Below are 24681 nucleotides of genomic sequence, written 5' to 3'. Positions count from 1 at the left end.
GCTGCCATATTAAACGAACTGTCTAAAACAAAAACTAAAATACTTGGTGTCAACTTCTAATTATCACACTTTCTTCTTTTGGAAACCAGCCCCAAAGTAGGTTATATGTGGAGTCCAGTAGATAAGAGAAATCCCATTCTCCAAGTAAAGCACTATCTCAATATGAAGATAATGTGCTTCAGATTACTAAAACTGCATTACCAGTAATAAGTTTTCCAACTGCTGGGATAGAACAAATGGCAAGGAACAATATATACAGTAAATACAATATCTGTTGCAAGCAGGATATTGTCATTACAAGAAAATTCATTAAAGCCATTCCCTATCTGACATGCAAACTGAATGCTGATGTTTGTCAGTCATTCACTTTGCTTAAAAAAAAAAAAAAAAAAGTTCAGGGCCTAGATCGGTTTCTTTCAGTGTTGTAGAAGTTACAAGCAAATGGTGCAGTTAATGGCTAGGATGATTCTCTTGTTCTGATCTTTTTAGTTTGTCTATTAGATTCATGCTGCAGCTCTTTTCTTTTCTTCTGCTGCTGCTGTAGTCTTTCCTCTTTCTTTTGTAGATAAATAGCCATGTTGTCGAATGAGGCCTTGTAAAGACTGCTGTAGCAACTTTCTGTCCCAACAGAACCTGTGGCAGAAAAAACAAGACAACGTGGATGCTTTGAGCACTATTCTCAACTACTTCTTGCACTGAAATTTTAAACAAAATATTCCTGACTCCTGCACTATAATTCTAGATATCTTAATGCACAACATTTTTATTCTGTTTAAATGTGATGAGGCACTCAAGTATCACTACTACACTCATACATACCAAGGCCAAGATTTTTAACAACAGCCTAAAGTTAGAATTTGAAATCCATACTTAGGCCTCCCTGACTTTTCAAGAGTACTGAACACCCAACAGCTCAACTGACATCAATGAGGGTCAAGGAGCATATAAAAATTCTAACTCTCGGCTTCTATTCTTGAAAATCTTGGTCTTGGTAATATCACTAAAGACCCCCTTGGAGTGCATTAAAGAATCTGAATTATTCCACAATGCTCAAACACTGCACAGGCTCCAGTTAGAGTACTGGGTTTAGTTTGGTATTCCGTGCATTTAAAAAAACACACACAAAAACACACATTAGAAAATTCAGACAGGACATTATGAAATAAGCATACACAAACTTCCCAGCACCGATCCCTGCAAGTTCCGCCACTCCTTTGTGAGCCTATTATAGTACATCCTTAAAGATTCTGTTTAAATGTACTCAGAGCATGACTCATCTGTCATTCCTGTAAAATGCCTGAACAGTCAAGGAAGATAATTGGAAAGTTACTCTGGGGAGTATAGACTAAAACTGACAGATTAGAGTTATTGTGTTTCTAGAAGCAGTTAGTGGGGGTGGTCTGATTCCCATCTGTGATTCCTTTCCCCCCCCCCATCCCTTCTCCCACCTAAAAAAAAAAAATCCTTAACTGTAAGTAAAAGGAGAAACAGACAGGTGTGGGCTGGAAGAAGAGGGGCATTGTTTACTTACTAATCAAGCTACATATCAATTGTAATTTCCACCGGACTGGACTATGTTAAGGGTTTGCAGAATCTCTTTTCAGGGGCAATAGTTTATTCAACTGAAGGTTTAAGTATTCAATTTCTGCTTCTATAATCTTAGGTTACAAGAGGTCTTACAGATTCCATGATCACCAGCTGTCTAAGGGAGGAAGCAACACAAGCAATCTCATTGTCTTATCAAGTAGGGTAAGTACCTTTTTTCATAATCTGTAAAAGCACTAATTACACAGCTGAAATAGGTGCTCATCAACTGAGCCTCCTCTCGCTAATTAGCTATAATAATCCCTATGCTCTGAATAGTCCTCCTTTCCCAGCTGCAGATACCCAGGGACTATTATAATACATTATGGTAATTAGCTATGCTGGAAAGTAACTCTCAGAATTGACTTGTTTTCCACTATAGTTCTGTATTATTCAGTCTCACTCGGGACCCTGCTTTTAAATGGGTCTACCTTGAAACATCTGAGCTGTGTAAAACACAGGCATTACAAACACATTCCCTTCTAATGGATGCAGAAATCTACCTTCAAAAGGTAGATTTTAACGGAAATGGCATACAGAAAATACTCCCTAGATTAGATATTAAAGGTATTAAATTTAATTTTCCAGCAACTGTGCCAAATTACATGGGCTGATAATTTTTCTGCATATATAATAGCCCTCCAAGGATGGAAGTTAGGGTTTCTTTTCCTTCTTTTAAAACAAGCTTCATAACATCCTAGCATGAGGCCTCAATCATGCACAGAGTTAAGCCACACCTGTCTGTATAGCAAGGCGTCCATTGACTCCTATCCCACCCACCCTTGGCGATTCTAATTAAGTTTGTTTTAAAATGCCTGGTTCCTGCAGGCTAATTAAAAAGGCATTTTTCTAGAAAAACCAAGGGCAAAAACCATAAACAAAACCTCCACCAAAATAAATGTTTAATATTTTCATTTTCAGGTACAGCACAGAGTGGTAGAGCAAGCTTCCCTGTACTGTCTTCTCAAAGTGCCTCAACTTAGACATGCAGGGGCTGCATTTAAACTCCCAACTTCAGTGTAGACATATCCTAAGCGATTTGTCCAGAGCCAGAAGGAGAGCCATGAACACAACTCTGATCTGACTCCTTCCCTTGTGCTTTCACCTCGTAACACATTCCCTGGCCCTTTTGACAAAAGTTGCTCACCTTCAAACATTGTCCAGTTGTCGTGCAGGTATTTTGACATTTTCATTAATCCTTTGTCATCAGCAACAGGCTGGGAAAGGAAAGAACACCTATTCACTACGCTCCTCAGCAGCAATCATAAAAAGCGCATTACACTGACCAGCACAATGAGAAATGCAAAGCCTCAACTGAGTATCATGAAGAAAGGGAGATTTAACAGAACACCTTTCCTTCCCACAAACTCATCATTGAGGCCTGGCATGGGGTCACCATGTTCTACCTAAGGCAGCCTGGAAAACAGAGCTTGCCAAGGATCTGAAGGAAAAATGGGAATCAATTTTCTAGAAGTCAATGAGGTAAAGAAATAGCTTGGGGAAGAGGTGAACCAAGAAGACTCTCATGAAACAAATTTAAAATGAAAACTTTCCAACTACATCCCACTACTCTTAGATTTACAAGGGTGATGAACTTATTGTCTGGAAATCTAACGGCTACCATAGGGAATCTGATAGCTCACATTTCAGCTTTGGTGACTCAGTTCTCAATGGAACGATAACAGATACTAACAACAGGGCCACCACTGTCTTTTCTCCTCACAGAGGTTCCTTTTGAGATAGGTACAGAAAAGGGTGGGCAGGGTGCATTTTTCTCCATGCTTTATTTTCTTTTTAGCTCCCTCTTCTTGAAGGCCACTAGCAGAATCTACACCCTACCACCAAAAGCACTTTAGCAATGGAGTTAGCACATGTCTCACTGGGATGGACTGAGGAGAGTAGTTTTCCTGGACTGCAGCACTAGGTCAGTGTGTCACACTCTTCAGTGTGGAAGCTGACACTCGTCCTGTAGAGTCAGTTGGCTGCTGGGACAAGGTTAGGGTGATAGACTACGACCAAGAAACTAGTACAGCTGCTCAGCGTACTAGTAGCACTGACTTCAGTCAGGCAGCTCCTCCTGCTGCTCCCATTTGAAATCCCCCCTCTCAGCAAGCCTTCATCACCAGCCAGTTAGGAGGGAAGCAGTTTTTCAAAACCATAGAGGAGTGGGAGCTCTCACTGGGATTTTGGGAGGAGGGGGAGCTGTATTCCCCTATGCTCCCTTTTAGTTTAACCACTGGGTTAGGGTAAAATGATGATGTGGGGAGCTGCAGAGGGCCTCCCACCCAGAAAAAAAGTCTGAGAAGGGACAAATTTGAGAGGAGGGTACGGGGTATTTTTTTTTAGTCGAGTGACATTTGTGCTTAAGAGCAGAGATGCTAATTTAAACCAGGTTTAAGGCTGCCAACCATTGTGCAGGTACCTCAATCCTGACCCGTCTAGGTCAGACCTGGGTATCTCCTGAGCTGAGACTGCGAGTCATGCTAAATTCTGTGTTTTGCACAAATGAGGGAAGTAGGATGAGCCCATCTCTGATCAGATCCAGATCTGACCTCAGCTCAGAGCTATAATGCATTAAAGCAATTGTGCCATTTAATTTTCATTCAATTATTCTGCCTTTTGCTGAGGGGACTGGCGCAGACACAAGATATTGGCAATTGTATCAGAGTACATCTAACCTGCCAATGTCCATCCACAGGCCTGTAGAGTAGAAGTGATGCTTCTTTGTCTTCCTGCAGTATCCACAGCCCACCTGTTTCCTCAAATGCAATGTCCCAGCCTTTACGCTTCAAAGAGATTTGGTGTCTGTAATTTAACAGCTGGGTAGCAGCATCAAACTGGAAGACGTAAACTGTGGGAATACTTTAAACAGAAATAAAATGGAATTACCATTATCACACCTGCCTAGGGCGACCACTTGTACACAGTAAATTGCATCTACTCACTCCAAAATTAGTACCGGAGCAAAATCAGCAGCATTTCAAGTATAACTCTAAAAAAAGAAACTGACTCCCCAACACTGAAAACTAACTTATTTACAACCCCAGGGGCCAAGGTAAATTGCAGATACTGGAGAATTTAATATTTCTTTCCAAATGTTACACTGAAGAAAAATCATTCTGAACTGTTTTCCCCAAGGTTAGACTATTTTAAAAGGAAGGTTAGCAAAAATAATAAGCCACGTGCTACTAAAGAATATTTTTGCATAATCAGATGCATAGTTTCACAGTGCAATTTACTTTAGAGTTCATAGCTTGAAGGGTAATTAAAGCGCATCAGCAAAAATAAAACAGGGTAAGGGGAGTAAGGGGTTGGGGGGGGAGAGAGCATGCACCTAAAGAGGGCCAAGAAAATGGGCTCTGCACTGGGGCTGGTGTGCACTGGGAAGGCCCAATATCTATTCCCCTGCATCCATGATCTCCACTTACAAAGCTTCCTGAGACCTGTTAAGCCCAGCAGCAGGTGTTTCAGGTCAGTTCACAGGAACCAGGCTCCCCCGCTGGCAAACAAGAGGTTCCCCAAAGGGAGAAAGTGCCTCCCTGGTGGAGCTCCCAGCTTCACAGCACAGGCAACTTAGGATACTGTTCTCCTTCTCACCATACCCAAGCCTGTGTGTCAAGATGGAACTCATTTTGCTAAGCGTAACAGGTCACAACAGCCTGGGAGCTGGGTTCATCAGCAACTCCCTGGCCCCACTGCTCACTAGTACTCTGCTGCATGGCAGAGCCCATATCCTTGGGCCCAATGGGCAGCACAGCCCCCTAGCTGTGGCTCTTAATGCTGTTTTACACTGGTATCTCTGCTGACTTATAGGTCAGGAGTCAATGTAGCACTGTAAAGACTGGACTCAGACCCAAAGACCCTGGCCTTTGCGAGCTGTTCCACTGTGCCCTGAACTCAAGAGGAGCTAGATCAGTGGCTCTCAAACTTTTTTTTACTGGTGACCCCTCTCACATAGCAAGCCTCTGGGTGTGACCCCCCCTTATAAATTAAAAACACTTTATATATTTAACCCATTATAAATGCTGGAGGCAAAGCAGGGTTTGGGGTGGAGGTTGACAGTTCACAACGCCCCATGTAATAACCTCGCGACCCCCTGAGGGTCCCACCCCCAGTTTGAGAACCCCTGAGCTAGAGCATATAAGGACTTTATAAAACACTGCAAGAGTTTACTAAACCAAGCAACGTTCGAGCCACTTCTGTTTGAATTGATACTAAGGGCTCTCACGATCCTCATGCTAAATCCACTGACATGCCCATGATTAAACCCATCCTTTAAGAGTCCATAACAGGACAGCCACTTTAAATTCAGAGAAAGTCAAACTCCCAGCAATGGATGTCTCACAGTCCCCTGCCCTTTCTTGAAATAGCTATAATTTTAGCAATCGTTCCCCTTTATTCTTACCAGTCACATAAAATGGCAATGTAATTTCCTTGACAACAATAGGCTATTCTCGACACGGCGTATTTCTGACAGGAAGTAAAAAACACGTAATTATAACCTTAAACACTTAGGGGGGAAAATTAGGTTTAATTTAGGCACTTAATCTATGGAACTTAATGGGGATCTCCATTTTAAAGAATAATTTAGTCAAGTTTAAGGGAATATCTTGACAGTAGTCCTTTCCCCCCAAAATATATCACATTTTTGCCTTCTGTACCCCCCCTCCCCAAGTGGTCAGCGCAACTATCTGAATAATTTAACCAGACATGAAGTCAGCACAGAGCCTACTGAGAGACCCACAGCGAACAAACAAGCAGGTGCAGCCTAAAGGAGAGGACAGCATTATTTTAGCCTTTAAGGGCTGTGAATTATAGGGGAAATATTCGCATATTTTAAGTGTCCTTAGCCAGAATGCCACACTATTGGTTTATAGGTTACATATAAACAGGAAGATGGTGGCCACCAGGTCTGGTGTAAAAAGTGAATGCAATGATGTGTAGCCAATGTTTTTGTAAAGTGATCTCAATTTCATCCTTTGATAAATCGGCTTCCAGTAGGACGTGTGCTGTAAAAAGGAAGGTGAGTGGGACGGGGGGGAAATGGCTCATTTCAGCAGAAGAGCTAATAACCAAGGAAAGAGGTAGCTTTACTGGACAAAGCTATTAAATTCCTTTGCTGGAAATATTGTACTTCCCGTCCAAAAACTACTGAATATACTGCCTGTGGAGCACAGCACTAAGTTTGATTTGAGGGTGGATAGCAATGAAGAACCTGTTTTATATAAAAAAAAAAAAAAAACCACACACACCTGCAAGAATTCTGCCTGGTATTTTTTTTTTTTTTTTTTTTTTAAAAACACCCATGACTGCAAAGGCAAAAACTTACTCTTACGTATTTTTAAAAGCCCTGGAGATGTCATCTCTGGAAGGACTAGTTTCCCTATTCAGAGGAGAGGGAATAGCTCAGCTCCAGCAGAACAGGGAAATTATTCCAATCCTTCCTTCGCTATCCTGGCAACATTTTAAAAGGGGCTTTTGAGCACCTCTGCTGGCACAACACTGGGTGAATGGTCAGTCCCTAATTAACCATGGCTGAGAGCTCAATTCAGGAGCAACTACAGGGTTCCTACTTCTTGAGCTGGCTATTTGGAGTGCAAGCAGAGTCCCGGGAGTAATATTTGGACATGTAATCTGGGGAGGAAGCAAGGGCTGCATTGCTTTTCAACATCCTGGATAGCGAGTGTAATGCAAGATGATAACCCCTCTTGCCCAGAGAACCGGAATCATGTAGGTTTGGTTTATAAGCCACAAGCTACAAAAATATAGAGGCCCAAACAGCAGGAAAAAAGGTTACACCGTGGCCTCCATCCATATCTACACCCCACTAGTGGTATAAAATATCTTAATTACAGAGAAGGAAAGAATGCATTGTGCAATATCTCTACGCTGAAAATAAAAACCAGGCAGCATGTACTTCCCTCCTCTAATCATCTGTTTGAACATGAGGGGAACATTTTCTAAAGGTCACTATCAACAGAGAAATAAATTTCAGAGCACTTGAGAACAGATGGGATTGGTCTGTTGCTACTCTGCAGAAACAATTATTCCATGTTTACAGATGGGATCCAGGTTTTCTATACAATTCATGGATACTAAATCACTCAAGGTTTAAGATAGCGAAGGAGGTGAGGGTGAAGGATGAGAGAGTTATTGCAGCTACCAAGAATAGCTCCACAGTTGGGTAAATAGAACTATTTACATTGTGATTTTGTAGAAATGATGGCTTCCCTTGTTGACAAACAGCAGCAGTGGGCTCTCTAGACATTTAAAGAACAAAGTTGTATTCTGTATCTCCTACAGCACCAACTCCTGTCAGACAATTTGTGGCATAAGTGATGCTAGCAGACAGGATAGGCAGGGTACACTTTTTATGTAGATACAGAAGGGACACGGGTATTAAATGCCCAGCAGCACAGTTCAACTCTTAAATTGTCAGTTTGACGGGGGGGTTTTAATGGATGTGAAATGAGATCTAGTAACTTATTTAATTGTGGAATAAAATACAAGCACTCAAATATTTTTTTCATTAGGCAAGCCCATGGGACCACTGAACCTAGTAAAAAGATAATGCTAACAAAACAATTCATGGTAAACAGGTGTCACTCTTAACTTCAGCCAGCCATCACCTTAAAATTAACCGTTGACATTCTGTTAGAAGCAGTGACCCTGTGAAACACACTAGAAGTATCTGGGCAGAAATTGCACAATTTCTGTTTTTACCTTTAGAGAAGCAGATCAGATCAGGTGAACATTTGGACTTCTAAGGTTATCTTGTCCATGCCCACACTACTGTGGGATTTGTTCCCGATCATCAGCTAAAATGACTACTCCTGAGACCAGCTCTACATCACTTCAGCACAACTATATATTTCCCAAGACAAGTCTATTTGGCCTGATGGATGGTGAAAAATTAATTCTTGTGCTCATGTGCACTGTCATTACAACGAAGCAGGATTATAATAAAAAGACAAAAATCAAATCACTCGTCTCACAAGCGTCAGGGAACTCACAGTGAGCAAATAGCAAAAAGCATAAAATGCCAGATGAAGCAGCAGAAAAAACAAGGACATCCCATCTGATCTCTCTTGTAATCAAAGCCATTGGTAGCTAATGCACTAGCTAAAGTCTGCAAAGTGCTGACAGGAAAAGCAGACTCTAAAGAATAAAGCAAGATTAAGCGAGACCATTCCTTTACACAATACAATGACGTATGGCTCAAAGATTGTCACTATCTTCTGAAGCTGTTGCCTCCATGTGACAGGGAAATGCCACAACTGGCAAAGTTACAGCAGTGACTTCTTCACTATTTCTGACACTGAATGCAATGTCAAACTTCTGAAGCATGGGCTCTCTTCTGGTCCTCACTCATGGGCTAACACTAGAGAATAAATTCTCTGTGAGACTGAATTGTTTGAATGTTGAGAATCTGCAGGTGAGGAATTTAATATCAGTGTATTCATTGATGGCCAACCACTCTCAAAAAACAAAGGTTTGGTATGCTAGCAATAGCGTGTATTGAAGGCTGTGATGTGCTACTGAGAGTAGGAGACAAAAATTGATGTCTGGTTTGACCAGTATATTAGCATACATAATTAAAGCAACAATACAGCAGTATTTGAAACCACCAATTTTGAAAGCTAATTGACAGACTCCATCATCCCACAAGCATGGAGCCAATCCAAGGCTAGCTTTTTAGAGGAGATGGAAAAAAGGCTACTTCATTTGTGAGAATTTGTAATAAGCAGAGGTCTCTCAGATTCAAGAAGGAGCTCAACCTGAAGTGACGATGGCTTCCAAGAAACCCATCTGGATGTAGACACTGTTTATTTTTCCATGCAAACTGTATAGTAGAATTGTAAAATAATGCTGACTTGCAATGATATAGCTGACATGTTGCAGATAAGCTTTTGCGGGCTTTTTTCTTGGTGGGAAAGAAACTGAGAATAGATTCCTGGTACCATAATGAAATGTAAATACTCTCCATTCCAAGCTTCTCTCAGCCCATGAGGAGCAACTTACTCAAGTGACATCACATGAGGTGACAGCAAGAGTGTTACATAATTCCTGAAAACTACCACTTAAAAAATAAACTAATTGTACTTTTTCACATTAGGTGTAGCAGTAAATGAGTTATAGACTTCAGGGTTGTATATATATAGTTCTGAAACAGTGTCACTGTTCCTTCAAACTGAGTAAATAATTATACCAGTCTACGGGAGGATGCATTAGTACAACAACTTTCTCCAAGGGTTCCATTCATTAATATTTCATGACCGTTTAAAAACATCAAACTGCTAGTTCCTTACTGTGGAGGGAGGAAAAGAGCTTTCTAAGGTTTGTCTGAAATGAGACTCTGGATGCAACTAAAAGCAAATTCTAGGTTCAGAGCACTAGATTCTATGATACAGAGGACCAGCCTTAGGGGGCTTACCTGTGGATTTGAGAAGGACTTGCACGCTATTCTCTGACACAGAAGAACTTGTTAAATAACCTTTTCACAACATTTAGAGAGCACTTTTCAAATAAAGATCCCAAAGCTCTTGACAAGTTTTGGCCTCATCCTACAGTCCTTCCACCTGCTCAGCTCCCAGTTAAGCAGATGGGAATGTACATGCAGGCCTATAGGATCAGGTCATACACAGACTGCTTAGAAAATGGCAAACCCTTTAAAGAGAGCCTAGCACTCAGCTGTGAGGAGAAGGTGAAGAATACCTTCTCCAACTGAAACTATAGGGGACTATTAGCAAAGCAGAATGGGATACTTCACTTGGATTCTAGCCTGGACACTGGGGTAAGCATGCCCTAGGAGTAAAAACCACAAGTGGCCAAATCCTATCAAGTTTTATCATAAAGTCACTATCTAGCAAACCCATGTCTAACACTAGACTGGAACATTGACTGACTGAGGGAAAGTGTCACCTACCAGACTCATACGGAAGTAGATCAAGCCCCTGTTGTCTCAATGAAAGATAGAATAGCTAGACATTCACATTTAAAAAAAAAAAAAAAAAAAACCAACAACCTGCCAAGCAAAAGATGGCTTCCCACAGATACGCAACACATGGACGACTGAACAGGCTAAGTGATAGCTGGCTCAGATTCAATGCAGATGGAAAGGACAATACACCGCTACCTCGATATAACGTGACCCAATATAACATGAATTCGGATATAACGTGGTAAAGCAGTGCTCCGGGGGGGGCGGGGCACTCCGATGGATCAAAGCAAGTTCAATATAACGCGGTTTCACCTATAACGCGGGAAGATTTTTTGGCTCCCGAGGACGGCGTTATATCGAGGTAGAGGTGTACTGTGTTGTTCCAGCTGCTAGTATGGAACAAATCATATGTGCAGGCAAGAATGGATACTACCAGATCCAAGAGTTTTCAGTACAAATTAAAATATACTTCAGAGTTTCAATTCAGTAAGTAATACTTCTCCTGGTAATTTGCTACAAAGATTTTGAAAAACTTTCTGCTCAAATGTAACTTTTGAGGATGTTAAAGCTATAATTTTACTAGTTTCAAAATCGCTTTATGCTAGACTTTCAGTTTCACTAGATGTTTCTGCTTAACAATTTTAGGTTTAAGGGCAAGTTTCGTATACAACAAATAAACTGAAAGCTTCATCTTAATTTCAAACACAAGTTTTGGGAGAATTGCAGAAAGTTCTGAAAATGCCACCCTGTATTTATAAAGAAGTGCCTAAGAGCCTGTCCACACAGCAATTTGGTGCACAGAAAGCAGATGTTCTTGCTTGCAGTGCACTAACTGGCTGCAAGGACCCTACTACCATTCACTGAAAGTTTCAGAGTGCGCTTTGACGTACTGCATTTGCAAGTCAAAGCACACTATAGAACTTTTAGTGCACAGGGGCAGGGTCCACACAGACGGTTAGTGCACAGCAAACTAGAGTGCTGCAGATTTACAACCCAGCTTGCTGCACACTAAATTGCTGTGTGGACAAGCCCTTTAATGACTTAAGAGCACAAATTCTGCTCAGTTTATGTTCCTAAATCCCACTCTTTATGAACTGTGGTTTCTAGAACTTAAACAGGATCTCCCACCCACTACCATAAAATAGGGTTACCATATTTGAACTTTCAAAAAAGAGGACACTCCGGGGGGGGTGGGGTGTAGCCCCGCCCCCTAGCCACTCCCTCCCAATTCCCGCCCCCCTGACTGCCCCCCACAGAACTCCCAACCCATCCAACCCTCCCTGCTCCTTGTCCCCTGATCGCCCCTTCCCGGGACCCCTGCCCCTAATCACCCCCCGGGACCCCACCCCTTATCTAAGCCTCCCTTATCTTTGTCCCCAACTGCCCCCTCCTGAGACCCCCCACCCTACCTGTCCCCTGACTGTTCTGACTCCTATCCACATCCCTGCCCCCGCCAGATCCCCGGGACTCCCACGCCTATCCAACCGCTGCCTGTTCCCTGACTGCCCCCCCCCGAACCTCCAACCCATCTAACCCTCCCTGTCCCCTGACTGCCCCAATCCTTCTCCACACCCCTGCCCCCTGACAGGCCACCCCCAGAACCCCTGACCCATCCAACCCTCCCCTGCTCCCTGTCCCCTGACTGCCCCAATCCCTCTCCACACCCCTGCCCCCTGACAGGTCCCCCCAGAACCCCTGACCCATCCAACCCTCCCCCTGCTCCCTGTCCCCTGACTGCCCCAATCCCTCTTCACACCCCTGCCCCCTGACAGGTCCCCCCAGAACCCCCACCCCATCCAACCCTCCTGCTCCCTGTTTCTTGACTCGCCCCCAGCACGGGGGAGGGAGCGGGGCTGGCCAATCAGGGCCGGCTGCCATGGGCAGGGGGGTGGCTTTCTGGGCCACTCTAGTTTCAAACCAGAGCTGCAGCCTTGTAGCGGCACAAACAGCTCCTGCTCCCATTTTGCTACCGGCGTGCTGAAGCTGCAGGGGAGGGAGGGGGAACCAGGGGAGGGGCTTTTGCTGCCGGAGCGGCCCCAAGTGAGCGGCTCAATCCGGCACGGCTGCCCTGTCAGCCGCTTTTGGGTCTTTAGATAGCCGTCCGGGGGGAAATCCCGGACATTTTTAGCTTTTTACAAATTCCCCCCGGATGGCTATTTAAAGACCCAAAAGCCAGACATGTCCGGGGAAACCCGGACGGATGGTAACCCTACATAAAAGACAGCTGGTTTCAGGGTGGATTTGATTTAAATCACTAGTCAGGAAGACTCAATTTAATCATGGATTTCTACATAAAAATGCATTCTTGTTGGTTGTTATAACTTTAATACATATTCTTCACAACTCAGAGATAGAGGAGACCCAAACTGGGTCTCTTTTATGGTCTGCTGCCATTATAGGTTTTCCCTTCTAGTGAGAGAATGGTATGGCAGATCTCAAATCAATGAAGGCTACACTCAGAAAGACCTCAAGACTTCTGGAATATGCTGCTCAAACAGTTTCACTTTTGTTTCTACTGCCTGTCCCTCCCGTCTCACATTTATCTCCAGACTTCTTCTCCTTGTTCAGATCTATTCCGCCCCCAACAATCTTCTATTCATTAAATTTTTTGAATCTTTGCACTTTTAGAGAGAGGTAAGGGATTGACTCTGTGTACACAAATTTGCAGAGGGACAATAGGGTTGAGGTCTGTTATTTCTCACCGCTATATATTATTTATTTAAAAATATTTTTGCTGTTAATAAGCATGTTATCTCTGGAGAGACAAATCCAGTGTCTGAGAACTGCAAAACTAAGCATCACTGATGGTATCTTCTAGACTGAGCACTGAGTCCCATTGGGTAGACAGAAAGATTAACCTAAATAATCTATACTGGAACCCCATGAGATTGGGTCCTTAATCCATGACCTATTGGAACTCATTTACAAAACTTTTCTTAAACATTACATGAATATATTGTCGCATACTATAGAATTAGAATTTATAATCCCTATTCCACTATGAGATATCTTTGAGCTATAATGTACCTTAATTAACACTATCTTTAGATATGTTTTTTCCTCAAAAAGCATTTTATCAAAAAAATCCAATTTAAATTAAAAAATCTGCCTTTTTTTTTTTTTTTTTTTTTTTTTTTTTTTTAATCATTGATTTTTATCCATCCTGAGTGGCTCTAATACTAACCAGTAACAGAACATGTTTTCAAGCCACACGGTTCAGGAGTACAACGACAGCATGAGCACACACAACTCATCAAAAACCCATACCTTGTCATTTTTGGTTGCCTCAGTCTTATTCAAACTGTTTAGATGACAGCAGTGCACTTCTTTCCCACTTTTGTATTCCCAAAGCCTCAGAGTACAATCCTGAATAAATTCAAATGGACAGGTTGATTAACACAATCACTGGCACAGAGAAGCCAGTCATGGTCTTCAGAAGCTAAATCATACTTCTCCTCGAGATACTTCATGCATGAGATTCTAAACCCTCAAAGAAACTGGTTAAATGTTCTCAAATTGCAGATAGGGCATTTTAATGAATACATAATTCAGCTCAATTCTAAATTATTCAATCAAACAAAAGTTATTTTTCCTTTGTAGTGGAAATTAGGTTGCTGGATGAGTGGATTTTGAGTGTCTCGTAAATAGCACAACAGTAAATGTGCTACGCACTCACCATCTTAATGACACTCCTCTTAGGTTGCTCTTTTCCCTCACCCACCCTTCTACAGTACCCAAATCCTTTGGATTATAATTCAGTGAGGGAGAAGACCCTCATTTAATTTAGTTATCTTTGAGATTAAACTCTGTTCTGAGACAGGTTTCAGAGTGGTAGCTGTTTTAGTCTGTATCAGCAAAAACAACAAGGAGTCCCTGTGGCACCTTATGGACTAACAAATGTATTTGGGCATAAGCTTTCATGGGCTGAAACCCACTTCATCAGATGCATGGAGTGAAAAATACAGTAAGCAGATTGTATATATATATATATATATATATATATATATACACACACACACACATATATACACACACACACACACATACTGCTTACTGTATTTTTTACTCCATGCATCTGATGAAGTGGGTTTCAGCCCATGAAAGCTTATGCCCAAATAAATGTGTTAGTCTCTAAGGTGCCACAAGGACTCCTCATTGTTTCTGTTCTGGGAAATATCACTGAAGTTGCCTCCCTACGAATGAAATAAAGCCGGGGACAGCACTAACACCGATATTGCTCAGAGAGATACTGCGTGGGAACAAAATACAGGACCTTTGGGCATGCAATAGGAAGAAATCAAATCAAACGATACAACAGTTACCACAACATTACAGACTTCAGTTCTAGAATGTATTCTCCCCCATTGCGCAGTTCCATTAGTATTACTTAGGCCTGGTTTACACTAACCCCCCAAGTCGAAGTAAGGTACGCAACTTCAGCTACGTGAATAACGTAGCTGAAGTCGACATACCTTACTTCGAACTTACCGCGGTTCAGACGCGGTCCACACGGGGCAGGCAGGCTCCCCCGTCGACTCCGCGGTACTCCTCTCGTTGAGATGGAGTACCGCAGTCGACGGCGAGCACTTCCTGGTTCGATTTATCGCGTCCAGACCAGACGTGATAAATCGAACCAGGAAGTTCGATTTCCAGCCGCCGAACTAGCGGCTAAGTATAGACCAGCCCTTAGACTGGAGGTTTGAGCTGCATACACATTAATAGAGAACATTGTTTCCCCTCTCTAAGAGGACTGGGGATCACCTCCAATTGTTCATTCTTTCTGGGTCTGGAGCAGTCATGTCGTGCTGCTGATAAAATAACTCTTGCTCTACCTACAACCATATGACATACAATTCAGAAAGTCTTGCAAGGAGGAGAAGTTTGATTAAGACTTCAAACACATGCTAGGTCATCTTAAATACTCTAAATAAAAGTATCTGGGATTCTAGTGTGTATTCATTGTTAGAGGGACATTAACTGTCATGGCTGGCTGGTCCACCCAATGTTTAATCTACCTCAATTATTGAATAGTCCCTTGATAATTAATTTGTCAGTGTTTTGAAGCTAGAGTTAATCCTGAAGAACTGGTGAGGACTGTGTGATTTCTCCATCCCATAGAACTAGAAATGATGTGAAAAGCAAGAAGAATGCACAGATTAAGCTGATGCTACCTCCTCACAGAAAGAAGCCTTGGAACAAAGAAACCTTGAGTGCACAGAAGCTGAACACAAAAATACAGTACAGCTATTTTTTTAAATATCTCAAGAAACAAAAAGAAAAATAAGCAGACATAAGGAATCAGAAGTGGATAGGAAACAAAGGTGAGTCAGACTAAAAGTGGAGACCATTGGCAAGAAGAAAAAGGGTCGTAATATTGAAAATTAACAATATTTAAAATGCGATTATAAATTAACATTAAATTTAAACTAAAAATAGGCTTTACATGTTCAATTGGACCTTCTAGATACTGTCATTTAGCACTTCAGAATGCTCGGTGCTCATCTTTGAATGTGATTCCTACTTAGAGTAGGAGATAGGGCCAGCTAATATGGAAACAGCTAACCATAATTGCGACCAAATTCAGATAGGCCAATATTTCCTCCATCGCAAACCTTAGTACTACACTGAGATGAGTATTTCAATACATTTTAGGTCACTACACCGTTCACAGCATTCAGTAACTTGCAGAGCATTCCAGACATTTCTATGAATTAGTGGAGTTCCACTTTTAATTAAAAAACTGTTATGGTGAAAGTGCTCCCATCATTAGAAATTAGAAATGTCAATTTCAGTTCTTGTCTGGGGACTAAGAACTAAGTATGTTTTCCCTAATAAGCAACTGGCATTGCTGTAAACTGAGATTAAATCACCACTATTTTACTAACAATAGAAAGATCAAATCCAGAGTAGAATGCTGGTGGGAGTGGAACTGAAGTGCAAGTCTTCCACCGCTACAGAAACCAAATCCTTGCAAAACAAGCAGAAAACTGAAGTCTGACTCATAAGACTGACACTTTTTTCAAAGGATCAGAATACATACCCCAGAAGCTGATAGCATAAGATCTGGATAGTTTGGTATTACAAATATTCTGCTTACAAACCTAAAGGGAAAGAAGTTAAGAGTTCAACATTTATGTATAGTGTCAGTGTAAACAGAGTACCAATATAATAGTAGGAGCATATTTTAAGGTTACATATATTTTAAGAAGGCAATAGAAAGTCATAAGTTACAGGGAAAAAAAGGTAGCTTTTCCCCCTCAAACTAACTGGCAGACAGATAGTATGTTCATTATATCGCTGTAATATTCCTAGAAAGATATTCCACATAATACAAGAAGTGCTTACTTTATTGTATTCTAGGAATTCTATTGACCCCCTTCTAACTGGGGAAGACAGTGCTGCTTGTGTGAATATGTTTTTAGTCATTTAGATCAGAATATGCACACTGAATTAGATTTACAAATATATTTGTATCATGCTCATGGATCAATTATAAATATAAAATTAAAAAACCCACATCCATCAATATAGATTTTGTTTTTAATTAGTGAAGTCGGAGCATCAGCACATGAGGGTTCCCTCATAGCAGCTGGGGATCATCCAAGGCACCATCTACTCAGTTTTAGGGCAACCAAGCCATGTAACTATTTCCCCACCGTCCTTTCTAGGATTAGCTGCATCAGTTGGGAAGCTCAATAACATTAAGGAGTTTATAATACTGCAACTTCCACCAGGATACCCCTTAGGGTCCTTATGAATCCACAAAGAACTTCCAAAGTTCCACACTAACCCAGGGGTCATGTGCACTAATGTAAAATGCTGCTGTCAATGCACTGCACAGGTTAGAACATATGTTTGAGTTTTGTTTTTGTGTTTTTAAAAGGGGGAATTCTTGCTTCTGAAAATAAACAATTTAAAGCCAATTAAAATATCAAGTGAATTTTGCTCGTTACAAAGCAGTAATTGCAGGTGCATGGAGGCATAATGCTGCAATTTCAATTACAAAAATAAATTTAAATAAAAATATACACCATTCAAAAACAGGAGAACTCAAGTGAGAAATCCACTGAATCCCCAACTGATTATCATATTTAAATAATGAATTTTTAAAAGTGTTTGTGCCAATTGTATTAAGTGCCTTCCTATTGTGGAATTGTTAATGAGTTGTTTGTCCAGGCACCATAGCCCCCACTTACAAGCAATGTCTTTCTTGAACATCAAAACTCTTATTGTTCATTAAAGATACAACTGTTAATACAATAAGCAGAGATCAAACACAGCAATGTAAATACACAACAAAAGCCTTGAGTTCAAAGGCTATTTAAGATCTTTGACATTAATTTAAAAATTATGCAGCTTCTAAAGAATGTCAAATCTATGCTGATAAATTCCCAACAGTCAAAAGTGATATTAATTAACATTAGTATTAATAAGATATTTAAATATCTTATTTAACTATATTCTTAGCACTTTATTAAAACTTTTCAGTAGTTAAATTAGACTGGGCTAAGGTGACTGCAGTGTATCCAATAGAGCACCACTCTCCTGATTCTCCTTTAACACCTGTTCCTGATGATGTGCGATGATACCTCATTGCATATGAATGGGAAGAAGTGAAGAAAAACATCTGAAAACATGTGTGCCCCCAAGTAGCCCCAGAGTCAGACAAGCAGAAGCGTGTGTGTGTGCATGGCATTGTGCAATGCTATGCAGGGGCATTTCTCTGGTGCTCACTGTACTATGCCTATGAAGGCCAGAATAATGGAGAATCTCTATTGACCATCATGGAGAACGTATATTAATATCAAAACAAATCTAAATGGGAAGGCAGGGTGTTCTGCAGAAGGCTTTGAAATACCACTGCAATTTCCTGCATTTCAGAAGGTTTTCCATAAAAATCTATTTAGGTATTTGTCTTCCCTCCTGACTGGAGAGGGTATACTGGGGCAGGGAGCACAAATCTTCCTGTAAGCTAGAGAAGGTGATAGGGGACTTCCAAATAGGGCACTTTCTCTTCCCCGATCTAATGCTACTGTTGCGACACCAATAGATAGCAAGGATTGGAGCCCTAAAATCTCTCCAACCAAGCACCACTTTCAGGTACCTCCTCTTCAGGTACCCATGACAGGCAAGTCCCTAACCTCAACACTCAATGAGGAGATCAGGGAAAGGAAAGAGCACTCTCCCTCTGCTTTTAAACAGGGGAGAGGGAGCTGTGCTCCCTGTAATCTCCTTTACTTTGTGCTTCCCCTGTGATCTCCCTTGCTTCAACCCTGCTTATATCCTCTTCTCCCTACAGTGAGCTCCCCCTATGTTCTGTCTCACATACTGACTCAGTTATTAGTCATGGACCAGGACCCCACTGTGCTAGGTGCTGCATAAACACACAACAAAAAGATGGTCCTTGCCACAAACTAAGTTATAACTGTATCCTGGACTAAAACAGAACAGCCTTGGGGAGTTTCTTTAACCCATAATCCAGTTATTGCTCCACAAACAGGAGCCACTCTCCTCTAGCCAGCCCTTAAATACAGTGGACAGCTCCACAAACTTACTCTCTGTGCCCAAGACAGAAAGATATGATGTTATGTGGCGCTCTAGTCAAACTGACTCGAATCTTCTCATCTCTGTCCGCAGTTAGGATATACTGGTCATCAGGACTCAGCGCCTGTTGGCACAAAATAAGCAAACAGCACAGACAGCTCAGGATGTCTTTTGATGTGCTGCTTTGTAACTAGTGATTAAGCAATAAATCCAAATACACTAGTTTCATGATTTTGAACGTATCGTGCAAGCAGAAAGCCACAATTTACATTTAGAACGCAAGCCCCAAGCCTTTTTGATAAGAAGTAAAGAAGCAGTAGCAGAATGCAGGAATATTGTTGAGTTTACCAAAGCCAATAACCTCCAGAAGGAGCACAAAGGAAGCCTTGTTGCGTTTAAAAATGGACTAAGCACTAAAATATTGCAGTGCCACATTGACAGGCTACACTGGATGACCTCACAAGTGAATTGCATCTCTAAGTTCTATGATTCCGTAATAAAAACAACAGCTCATAAAAATTACATTAACAGAAGATCTATTCACTGCATGCCCTCTGCAAACTGTTCTCCCTGCCTCTTGCATTTGTGTTCGGATAATAACTCAGGGGGAAAAAGATGCTGTTCTTCAGTCTAGCTTATACAAAGAAATGAGGTGTTTTTTTTTAAAGTCATATGAACTTGGCGTAGGAATAACATAGTGCTAAAACTTCTTTAAGGGAAAAGAAAAAGGTTGCGTGAAAACCCAATTAATAAACATACATACCACATCCAAGAGCAGGGACAAGTGCCCAAGCTCAATCTTTCCTGCTTTTTGCGGTTCTGTTATTGAATAAGAATAGACATCACCAGACTTGTCTGCAACCAGAATCTTATCCTCTGCAGCTGTAATAATCAGAGAAGTGCATCTTCTAACAACAGACCTGAAAGGGAAAAAAAATGGTCATGATTAGAGATATTCAGATATTTTGACATGGCCATTCGGTCCCTGTTTGGGGCAGGTATCTCTTCCTCTTGAGTCATAAGAGTGCAGCATGGCCACTAACTCAGATTTCCTCTGATCAGAAAAAGTCAGTCCCTGCTGTGCATACAAGATCAGCTTCTGAGCATTCTTCAGGTGTTCACAACTCATTTTCTTCTCTCTCTTTTCACTATTCCTTTCCTACAGTACATGCTTTCACTGCAGTTGGCACTCACCAATTCACACCGCCATAGTACTCACACACTGCCACCACGTCAGTTTCAAGGTAAAAGCATCTTTAACCCCTATCCATGGTCCACTCCAGAAATGTCCCCCCAGGTCTCAGGCCTTTAGCCTTTACTTCTCTCTGAGCAGAAACCCAGGGCCCTCCTTTTTCCAAATCAGAGCTTTAGGCTGCAGTTCACTGCAATTCAACCCAGCCAACAGGTCTGACTGAGGCCAGGTCTATACTACAGACTTATATTGGTATAATTACATCATGCAGGGCTGTGAAAAATCCACACCCCTGAGTGCTGTAGTTATACCAACCTAACCCCCTATGTAGACAGCGTCTCCCACTGACATAGTTACTGCCTCTCGCGGAGGTGGATTAAACTACACCGATGGGAGAAGCTCTCCCATTGGCATAGTAGCATCTTCACTACAGACAAGCTCTCAGTTCAGCCCCTGTGCTTTGCTTTCTCTCTAAGGGCTACGATCAGCATAAGCCAGCAGTGACCACACAGCTACTACATGCATACTACAAAACACCTACATGCATACTAAACTTACCCGAGATCACCCATCAGTCCTATGGAGACCCCACTAGGTTCCAGTCTAACTCTCAAGCAGGTTCGGTCACCCTTTGGACCAAAGGTCATTTGAGTCAAAAAGAAGTCCCCTGAGTCTGTTTAAACTCAGCCTTTTATATAAAGACGCTTTTTTCCCTCCTTGGGACTCTGATACCTGTTTGGAGGAATATACGCAAGCCACCCCAGAGGGAGGCACTTCTCTCCAGCTGTTTACAATCCAAGGGACAGCAGTAATCACTCCTTTCTATGATGCTACTACACCCCCCCCCGCCCCCTAGTTTTTAGTTACTGAAAAAGCTGTGGAAAGCCTCCCATGTGGAGTTGAATATAATTCTTTGGCCACAGTGATACACAGAACATTCATAAATTTAATAGGATACGGACCCCACAGATACTGAATGTGGTTGCAATATCTGTCACTGTATGATCAGAGACATAAGGTGGATGAGGTCATATTTTTGGATCAACTTCTGTTGGTGAAAGAGACAAGCTTTTGAGCTATCTTCTTCATGTCTGGGAAAGGTCTCCGAGTCATAGCTAAATAGAATAGTGGAATGGATTGTTTACGGTAAGTAGTTAACACATCTTGTAAGAGAACATCAAGGTGAAGTGGCTTGTTAACACCTCTGCAGTCATAGGACTAAAAAAAGGGATTAGTGAGTTACAGATTGTTGTAATAAACCATAAATCCAATGTCTTTATTAAGACCATAATTTTTAGTGTCTACTAAAGATATTCAGCTCTCAGGCTCATCTTTTGAAAGCGTTATGCAGGTTTCCTTTGAGAATGAGGACTGAGAGGTCAAATACAGAGCGATCGTTTTGTGAAGTGTTTGCCTACAGGTGAAATGGTGTTTTTGTCTTTTATCATTTTTCTTTGAGATTTCATTTGAGAGAATAGAGATATGTGGGTGAAACCAAAGTAGCTGTTATTGGGGCATTTAGTGCACTGGAATGACCATGTATGACTATTGTAACGCACGTGTATGAAGAGGCATAATGGAAGTTGCACATGTAAACCTAATTTTGGCATTTCCTGACTTCCTTGTTTAACTATGCAGGCTTAATGTTCTCCAAAGGGCTCTCACAAAACTGGGTGACTGGGCAACAAAATGGTAAATGAAATTCAATATTGATAAATGCAAAGTAATGCATATTGGAAAACACAATCCTAACTATACGTACAAAATGATGGGGGTCTAAATTAGCTGTTACTACTCAAGAAAGATCTTGGAGTCATATTGCATAGTTCTCTGAAAACATCTGCTCACTGTGCAGCGGCAGTCAAAAAAGGCAGAAACTTAGGAACCAATAGGAAATGGATAGATAATAAGAGTAACTACCAAAATGCCACTATATAAATACATGGTATGCCCACAACTTGAATATTGCCTGCAGTTCTGGTCACCCCATCTCAAAAGAGATATATTAGAAATGAAAAGGTACAGAGAAGGTACAGATTAAGGGTATGGAACAGCTTCCATATGAGAAGATATTGAAAAGACTGGGACTATTCAAACTGGAGAAAAGACGACCAAGGGGAGGGACATGATAGATGTCTACAAAACCATGAATGATATGGAGAAAGTGAATAAGGAAGTGTTATTTATTTATCTATCCCTTCACATAATAGAGGAACCAGGGATCATCCAATGAAATTAACAGGCAGCAGGTTTAAAACAAACAAAAAGGAATTACTTCTTCACACAATCAACAGGTGGATGCAATCCCAATGCTCTGGGTATCCCTAAACCTCTGACTGCCAGAACCTGGGTCTGGACAACAGAGGATGGATCACTTGATTGCCCTGTTCTGTTCATTCCCTTTGAAGCATCTGGCACTGGCCACTGTTGGAAGACAGGTTATTGGGTTAGATGGACCATTGGTCTGACCCAGTATGGCCGTTCTTATCTTCCAAACGAAATTGGATGGACTTTCCTAACATAAAATAAAAAACCACACTCACAAAATGTGCATAAAAACTATGGGGAGGGAGACTTGGAAGCTCTCCTGATTTGCAATATTTTGTCAATAACATGTGTAAATTCCATGTACTGGCCCTATTTGGAGACAGAACACCCTGTCTCATGCATCTTACTGCAAGAGGAAGCCCCTCTGATGTGAGCCTTAGGAACATCATAGCTAGATAAATTAGCATCATACCCAGCTGTGTAGCTCTTAAGGTGCACAAAAGGGAGCAGAGTCAGATGCACCTTACACACAGCAGCTTCCTTCATCCTTTTGCACCTTATGAGGTTCTTATAAAGATGTGCAGGAAATAAGACAAGGGCTTGGCTATGCACTTGTAGTACACTTAGTCACCAGGATTTGAGTTCAGAGTTTCCCTTGCAACAGCTGATATCAGCCACTTAAGGCAATACAGGATCACTAGTTTGTGATTATGATTAATGTGAAGATTTTAATCATGGTTATTTTTAGTAAAAGTCACAAACAGGTTACGGGCAACAAAAATTCAGAGCCCATGACCTGTCCATTACTTTACTAAAAATAACCGGGGGGGGGGGAGGGGGGCGAGGGAGGGGGGGGGATGGGGGGACCGGGGGGGGGGGGGGGTGAAGAGAGGGGGAATGTCAGGCTGAGCCCCCTGCCATGGCCGCACACAGCCCCTGCTCCAGAGCTGGCTACAGTTGCAAGACAGGGGTGCGCGGCCCCAGCTGCAGCCCCCACCAAGCCTGGGAAGCCGTAGGGCTGGAGCTGCAGGGTCCTAGTTTCATCCAGCCCCAGTTGCAGGCAGGGGCGCACAGTGCCGCCTCCTCCTCCTGAAGCCCTAGAAGTCATGGAGGTCTGGTAAAGTCATGGAATCCGTGACCTCTGTAACTATATCGTAGCCTTAATTATGATTTTGTCAACTTTCATAAGGCAGATAAGATCATGGACAACCACCTAATAATTGGCAGGTGAGTTTGAAAACAGATTTCACTCTTATTTTGCTTTAAAACTGTATTTATAATTTAATAATTATTGCTGCTGCTATTATTTTTTATTTCCAGATCACTTTTCATCCAAATTGCTCAGTGCAATTGTGGATTAATTTATGCCTTAAGACTCCTGGGTAAATAAAGGACCTCACCCACCACTGAAATGCAACAATCCCTGGGGTGAAAAAGCATTATATAGGGCTTAAGTCAATATACTCCACTGTCATTTTAGGACTTTTAAAGTAAGCTGTTTTTCACATCTTTATGGCTTATAAAATGCTACCAACTATGAATTCATTAGAGCTTTAGATGCACCAGTACAGGAATAGGTTACTTTCTAGCTTGCTGACTCGCTGGATACTTTCTACAACATATGGGACTTTTTTTTTTTGGCCCTACCTTTACTGCTAAGCAACAACAGAAGTTCTCCTGTATTCATGACTCTCCAGTAGGTGCCAGCATTGTATTAGGCTTGCTACATATCTTGCCACAAACAGCTGATATTGATTTCATCTCACACCAGAATGTGGAGCTCAAACTTATTTTAGAGTTATCTTCCCATGCAATGATTGTTGTTTTTTGGTATTCCCAGTTTCCTAATGGAAGAAAGTGATGTTACAGAATTCCTGGCAAAATCCACCTGGGTTCCAGGCTGACAGTCTAGCAGAAAACTGAAAATCCAGGAATTATCCTGTAAGCCTCAGAATTAAAGACAACAAAAACAGGACAGAGGACAGTACTATTCCTTTGGGGCAGTGAGAAGAAGTGGATGCATGAGGAAACAGAGGTAAAATTCATGATAGTTCTGGCTAAAGTCAGCCTAGACTTGGGGTCTGACTGCATAAAACAGCAGCAATATTTCCATAGAATGGTTTTCACTCTCACCAGAGTTAAAGCAGAAACT

General features: G+C 41.7%; 1 protein-coding gene across 1 annotated transcript in view; it reads right to left on the bottom strand.

Annotated features, from left to right (window-relative positions):
• Positions 1–357: 357 nt before the first annotated feature.
• LOC112111327 (tRNA (guanine-N(7)-)-methyltransferase non-catalytic subunit WDR4) overlaps positions 358–24681 on the bottom strand; it is a 35792-nt gene continuing 11468 nt past the window's right edge. Inside the window, exons 4-11 of the mRNA XM_026651836.2 lie at positions 19833–19989; positions 19081–19193; positions 16566–16626; positions 13793–13891; positions 5990–6054; positions 4263–4446; positions 2732–2801; positions 358–633 (exon numbers count right to left, since the gene is read on the bottom strand). Of these exons, the coding sequence (XP_026507621.1) occupies positions 458–633; positions 2732–2801; positions 4263–4446; positions 5990–6054; positions 13793–13891; positions 16566–16626; positions 19081–19193; positions 19833–19989 (925 nt within the window). The 3' untranslated portion in view covers positions 358–457. The remainder of the gene's footprint in view (positions 634–2731; positions 2802–4262; positions 4447–5989; positions 6055–13792; positions 13892–16565; positions 16627–19080; positions 19194–19832; positions 19990–24681) is intronic.

The sequence above is a fragment of the Terrapene carolina genome, unplaced genomic scaffold, assembly GCF_002925995.2.
Source record: "Terrapene carolina triunguis isolate 2854851 unplaced genomic scaffold, T_m_triunguis-2.0 Scaffold31, whole genome shotgun sequence".
Classification (NCBI taxonomy): Eukaryota; Metazoa; Chordata; order Testudines; family Emydidae; genus Terrapene; species Terrapene triunguis.
Note: the sequence above shows the minus strand (reverse complement) of the source record. Positions and strands in the feature narration are given on the sequence as shown.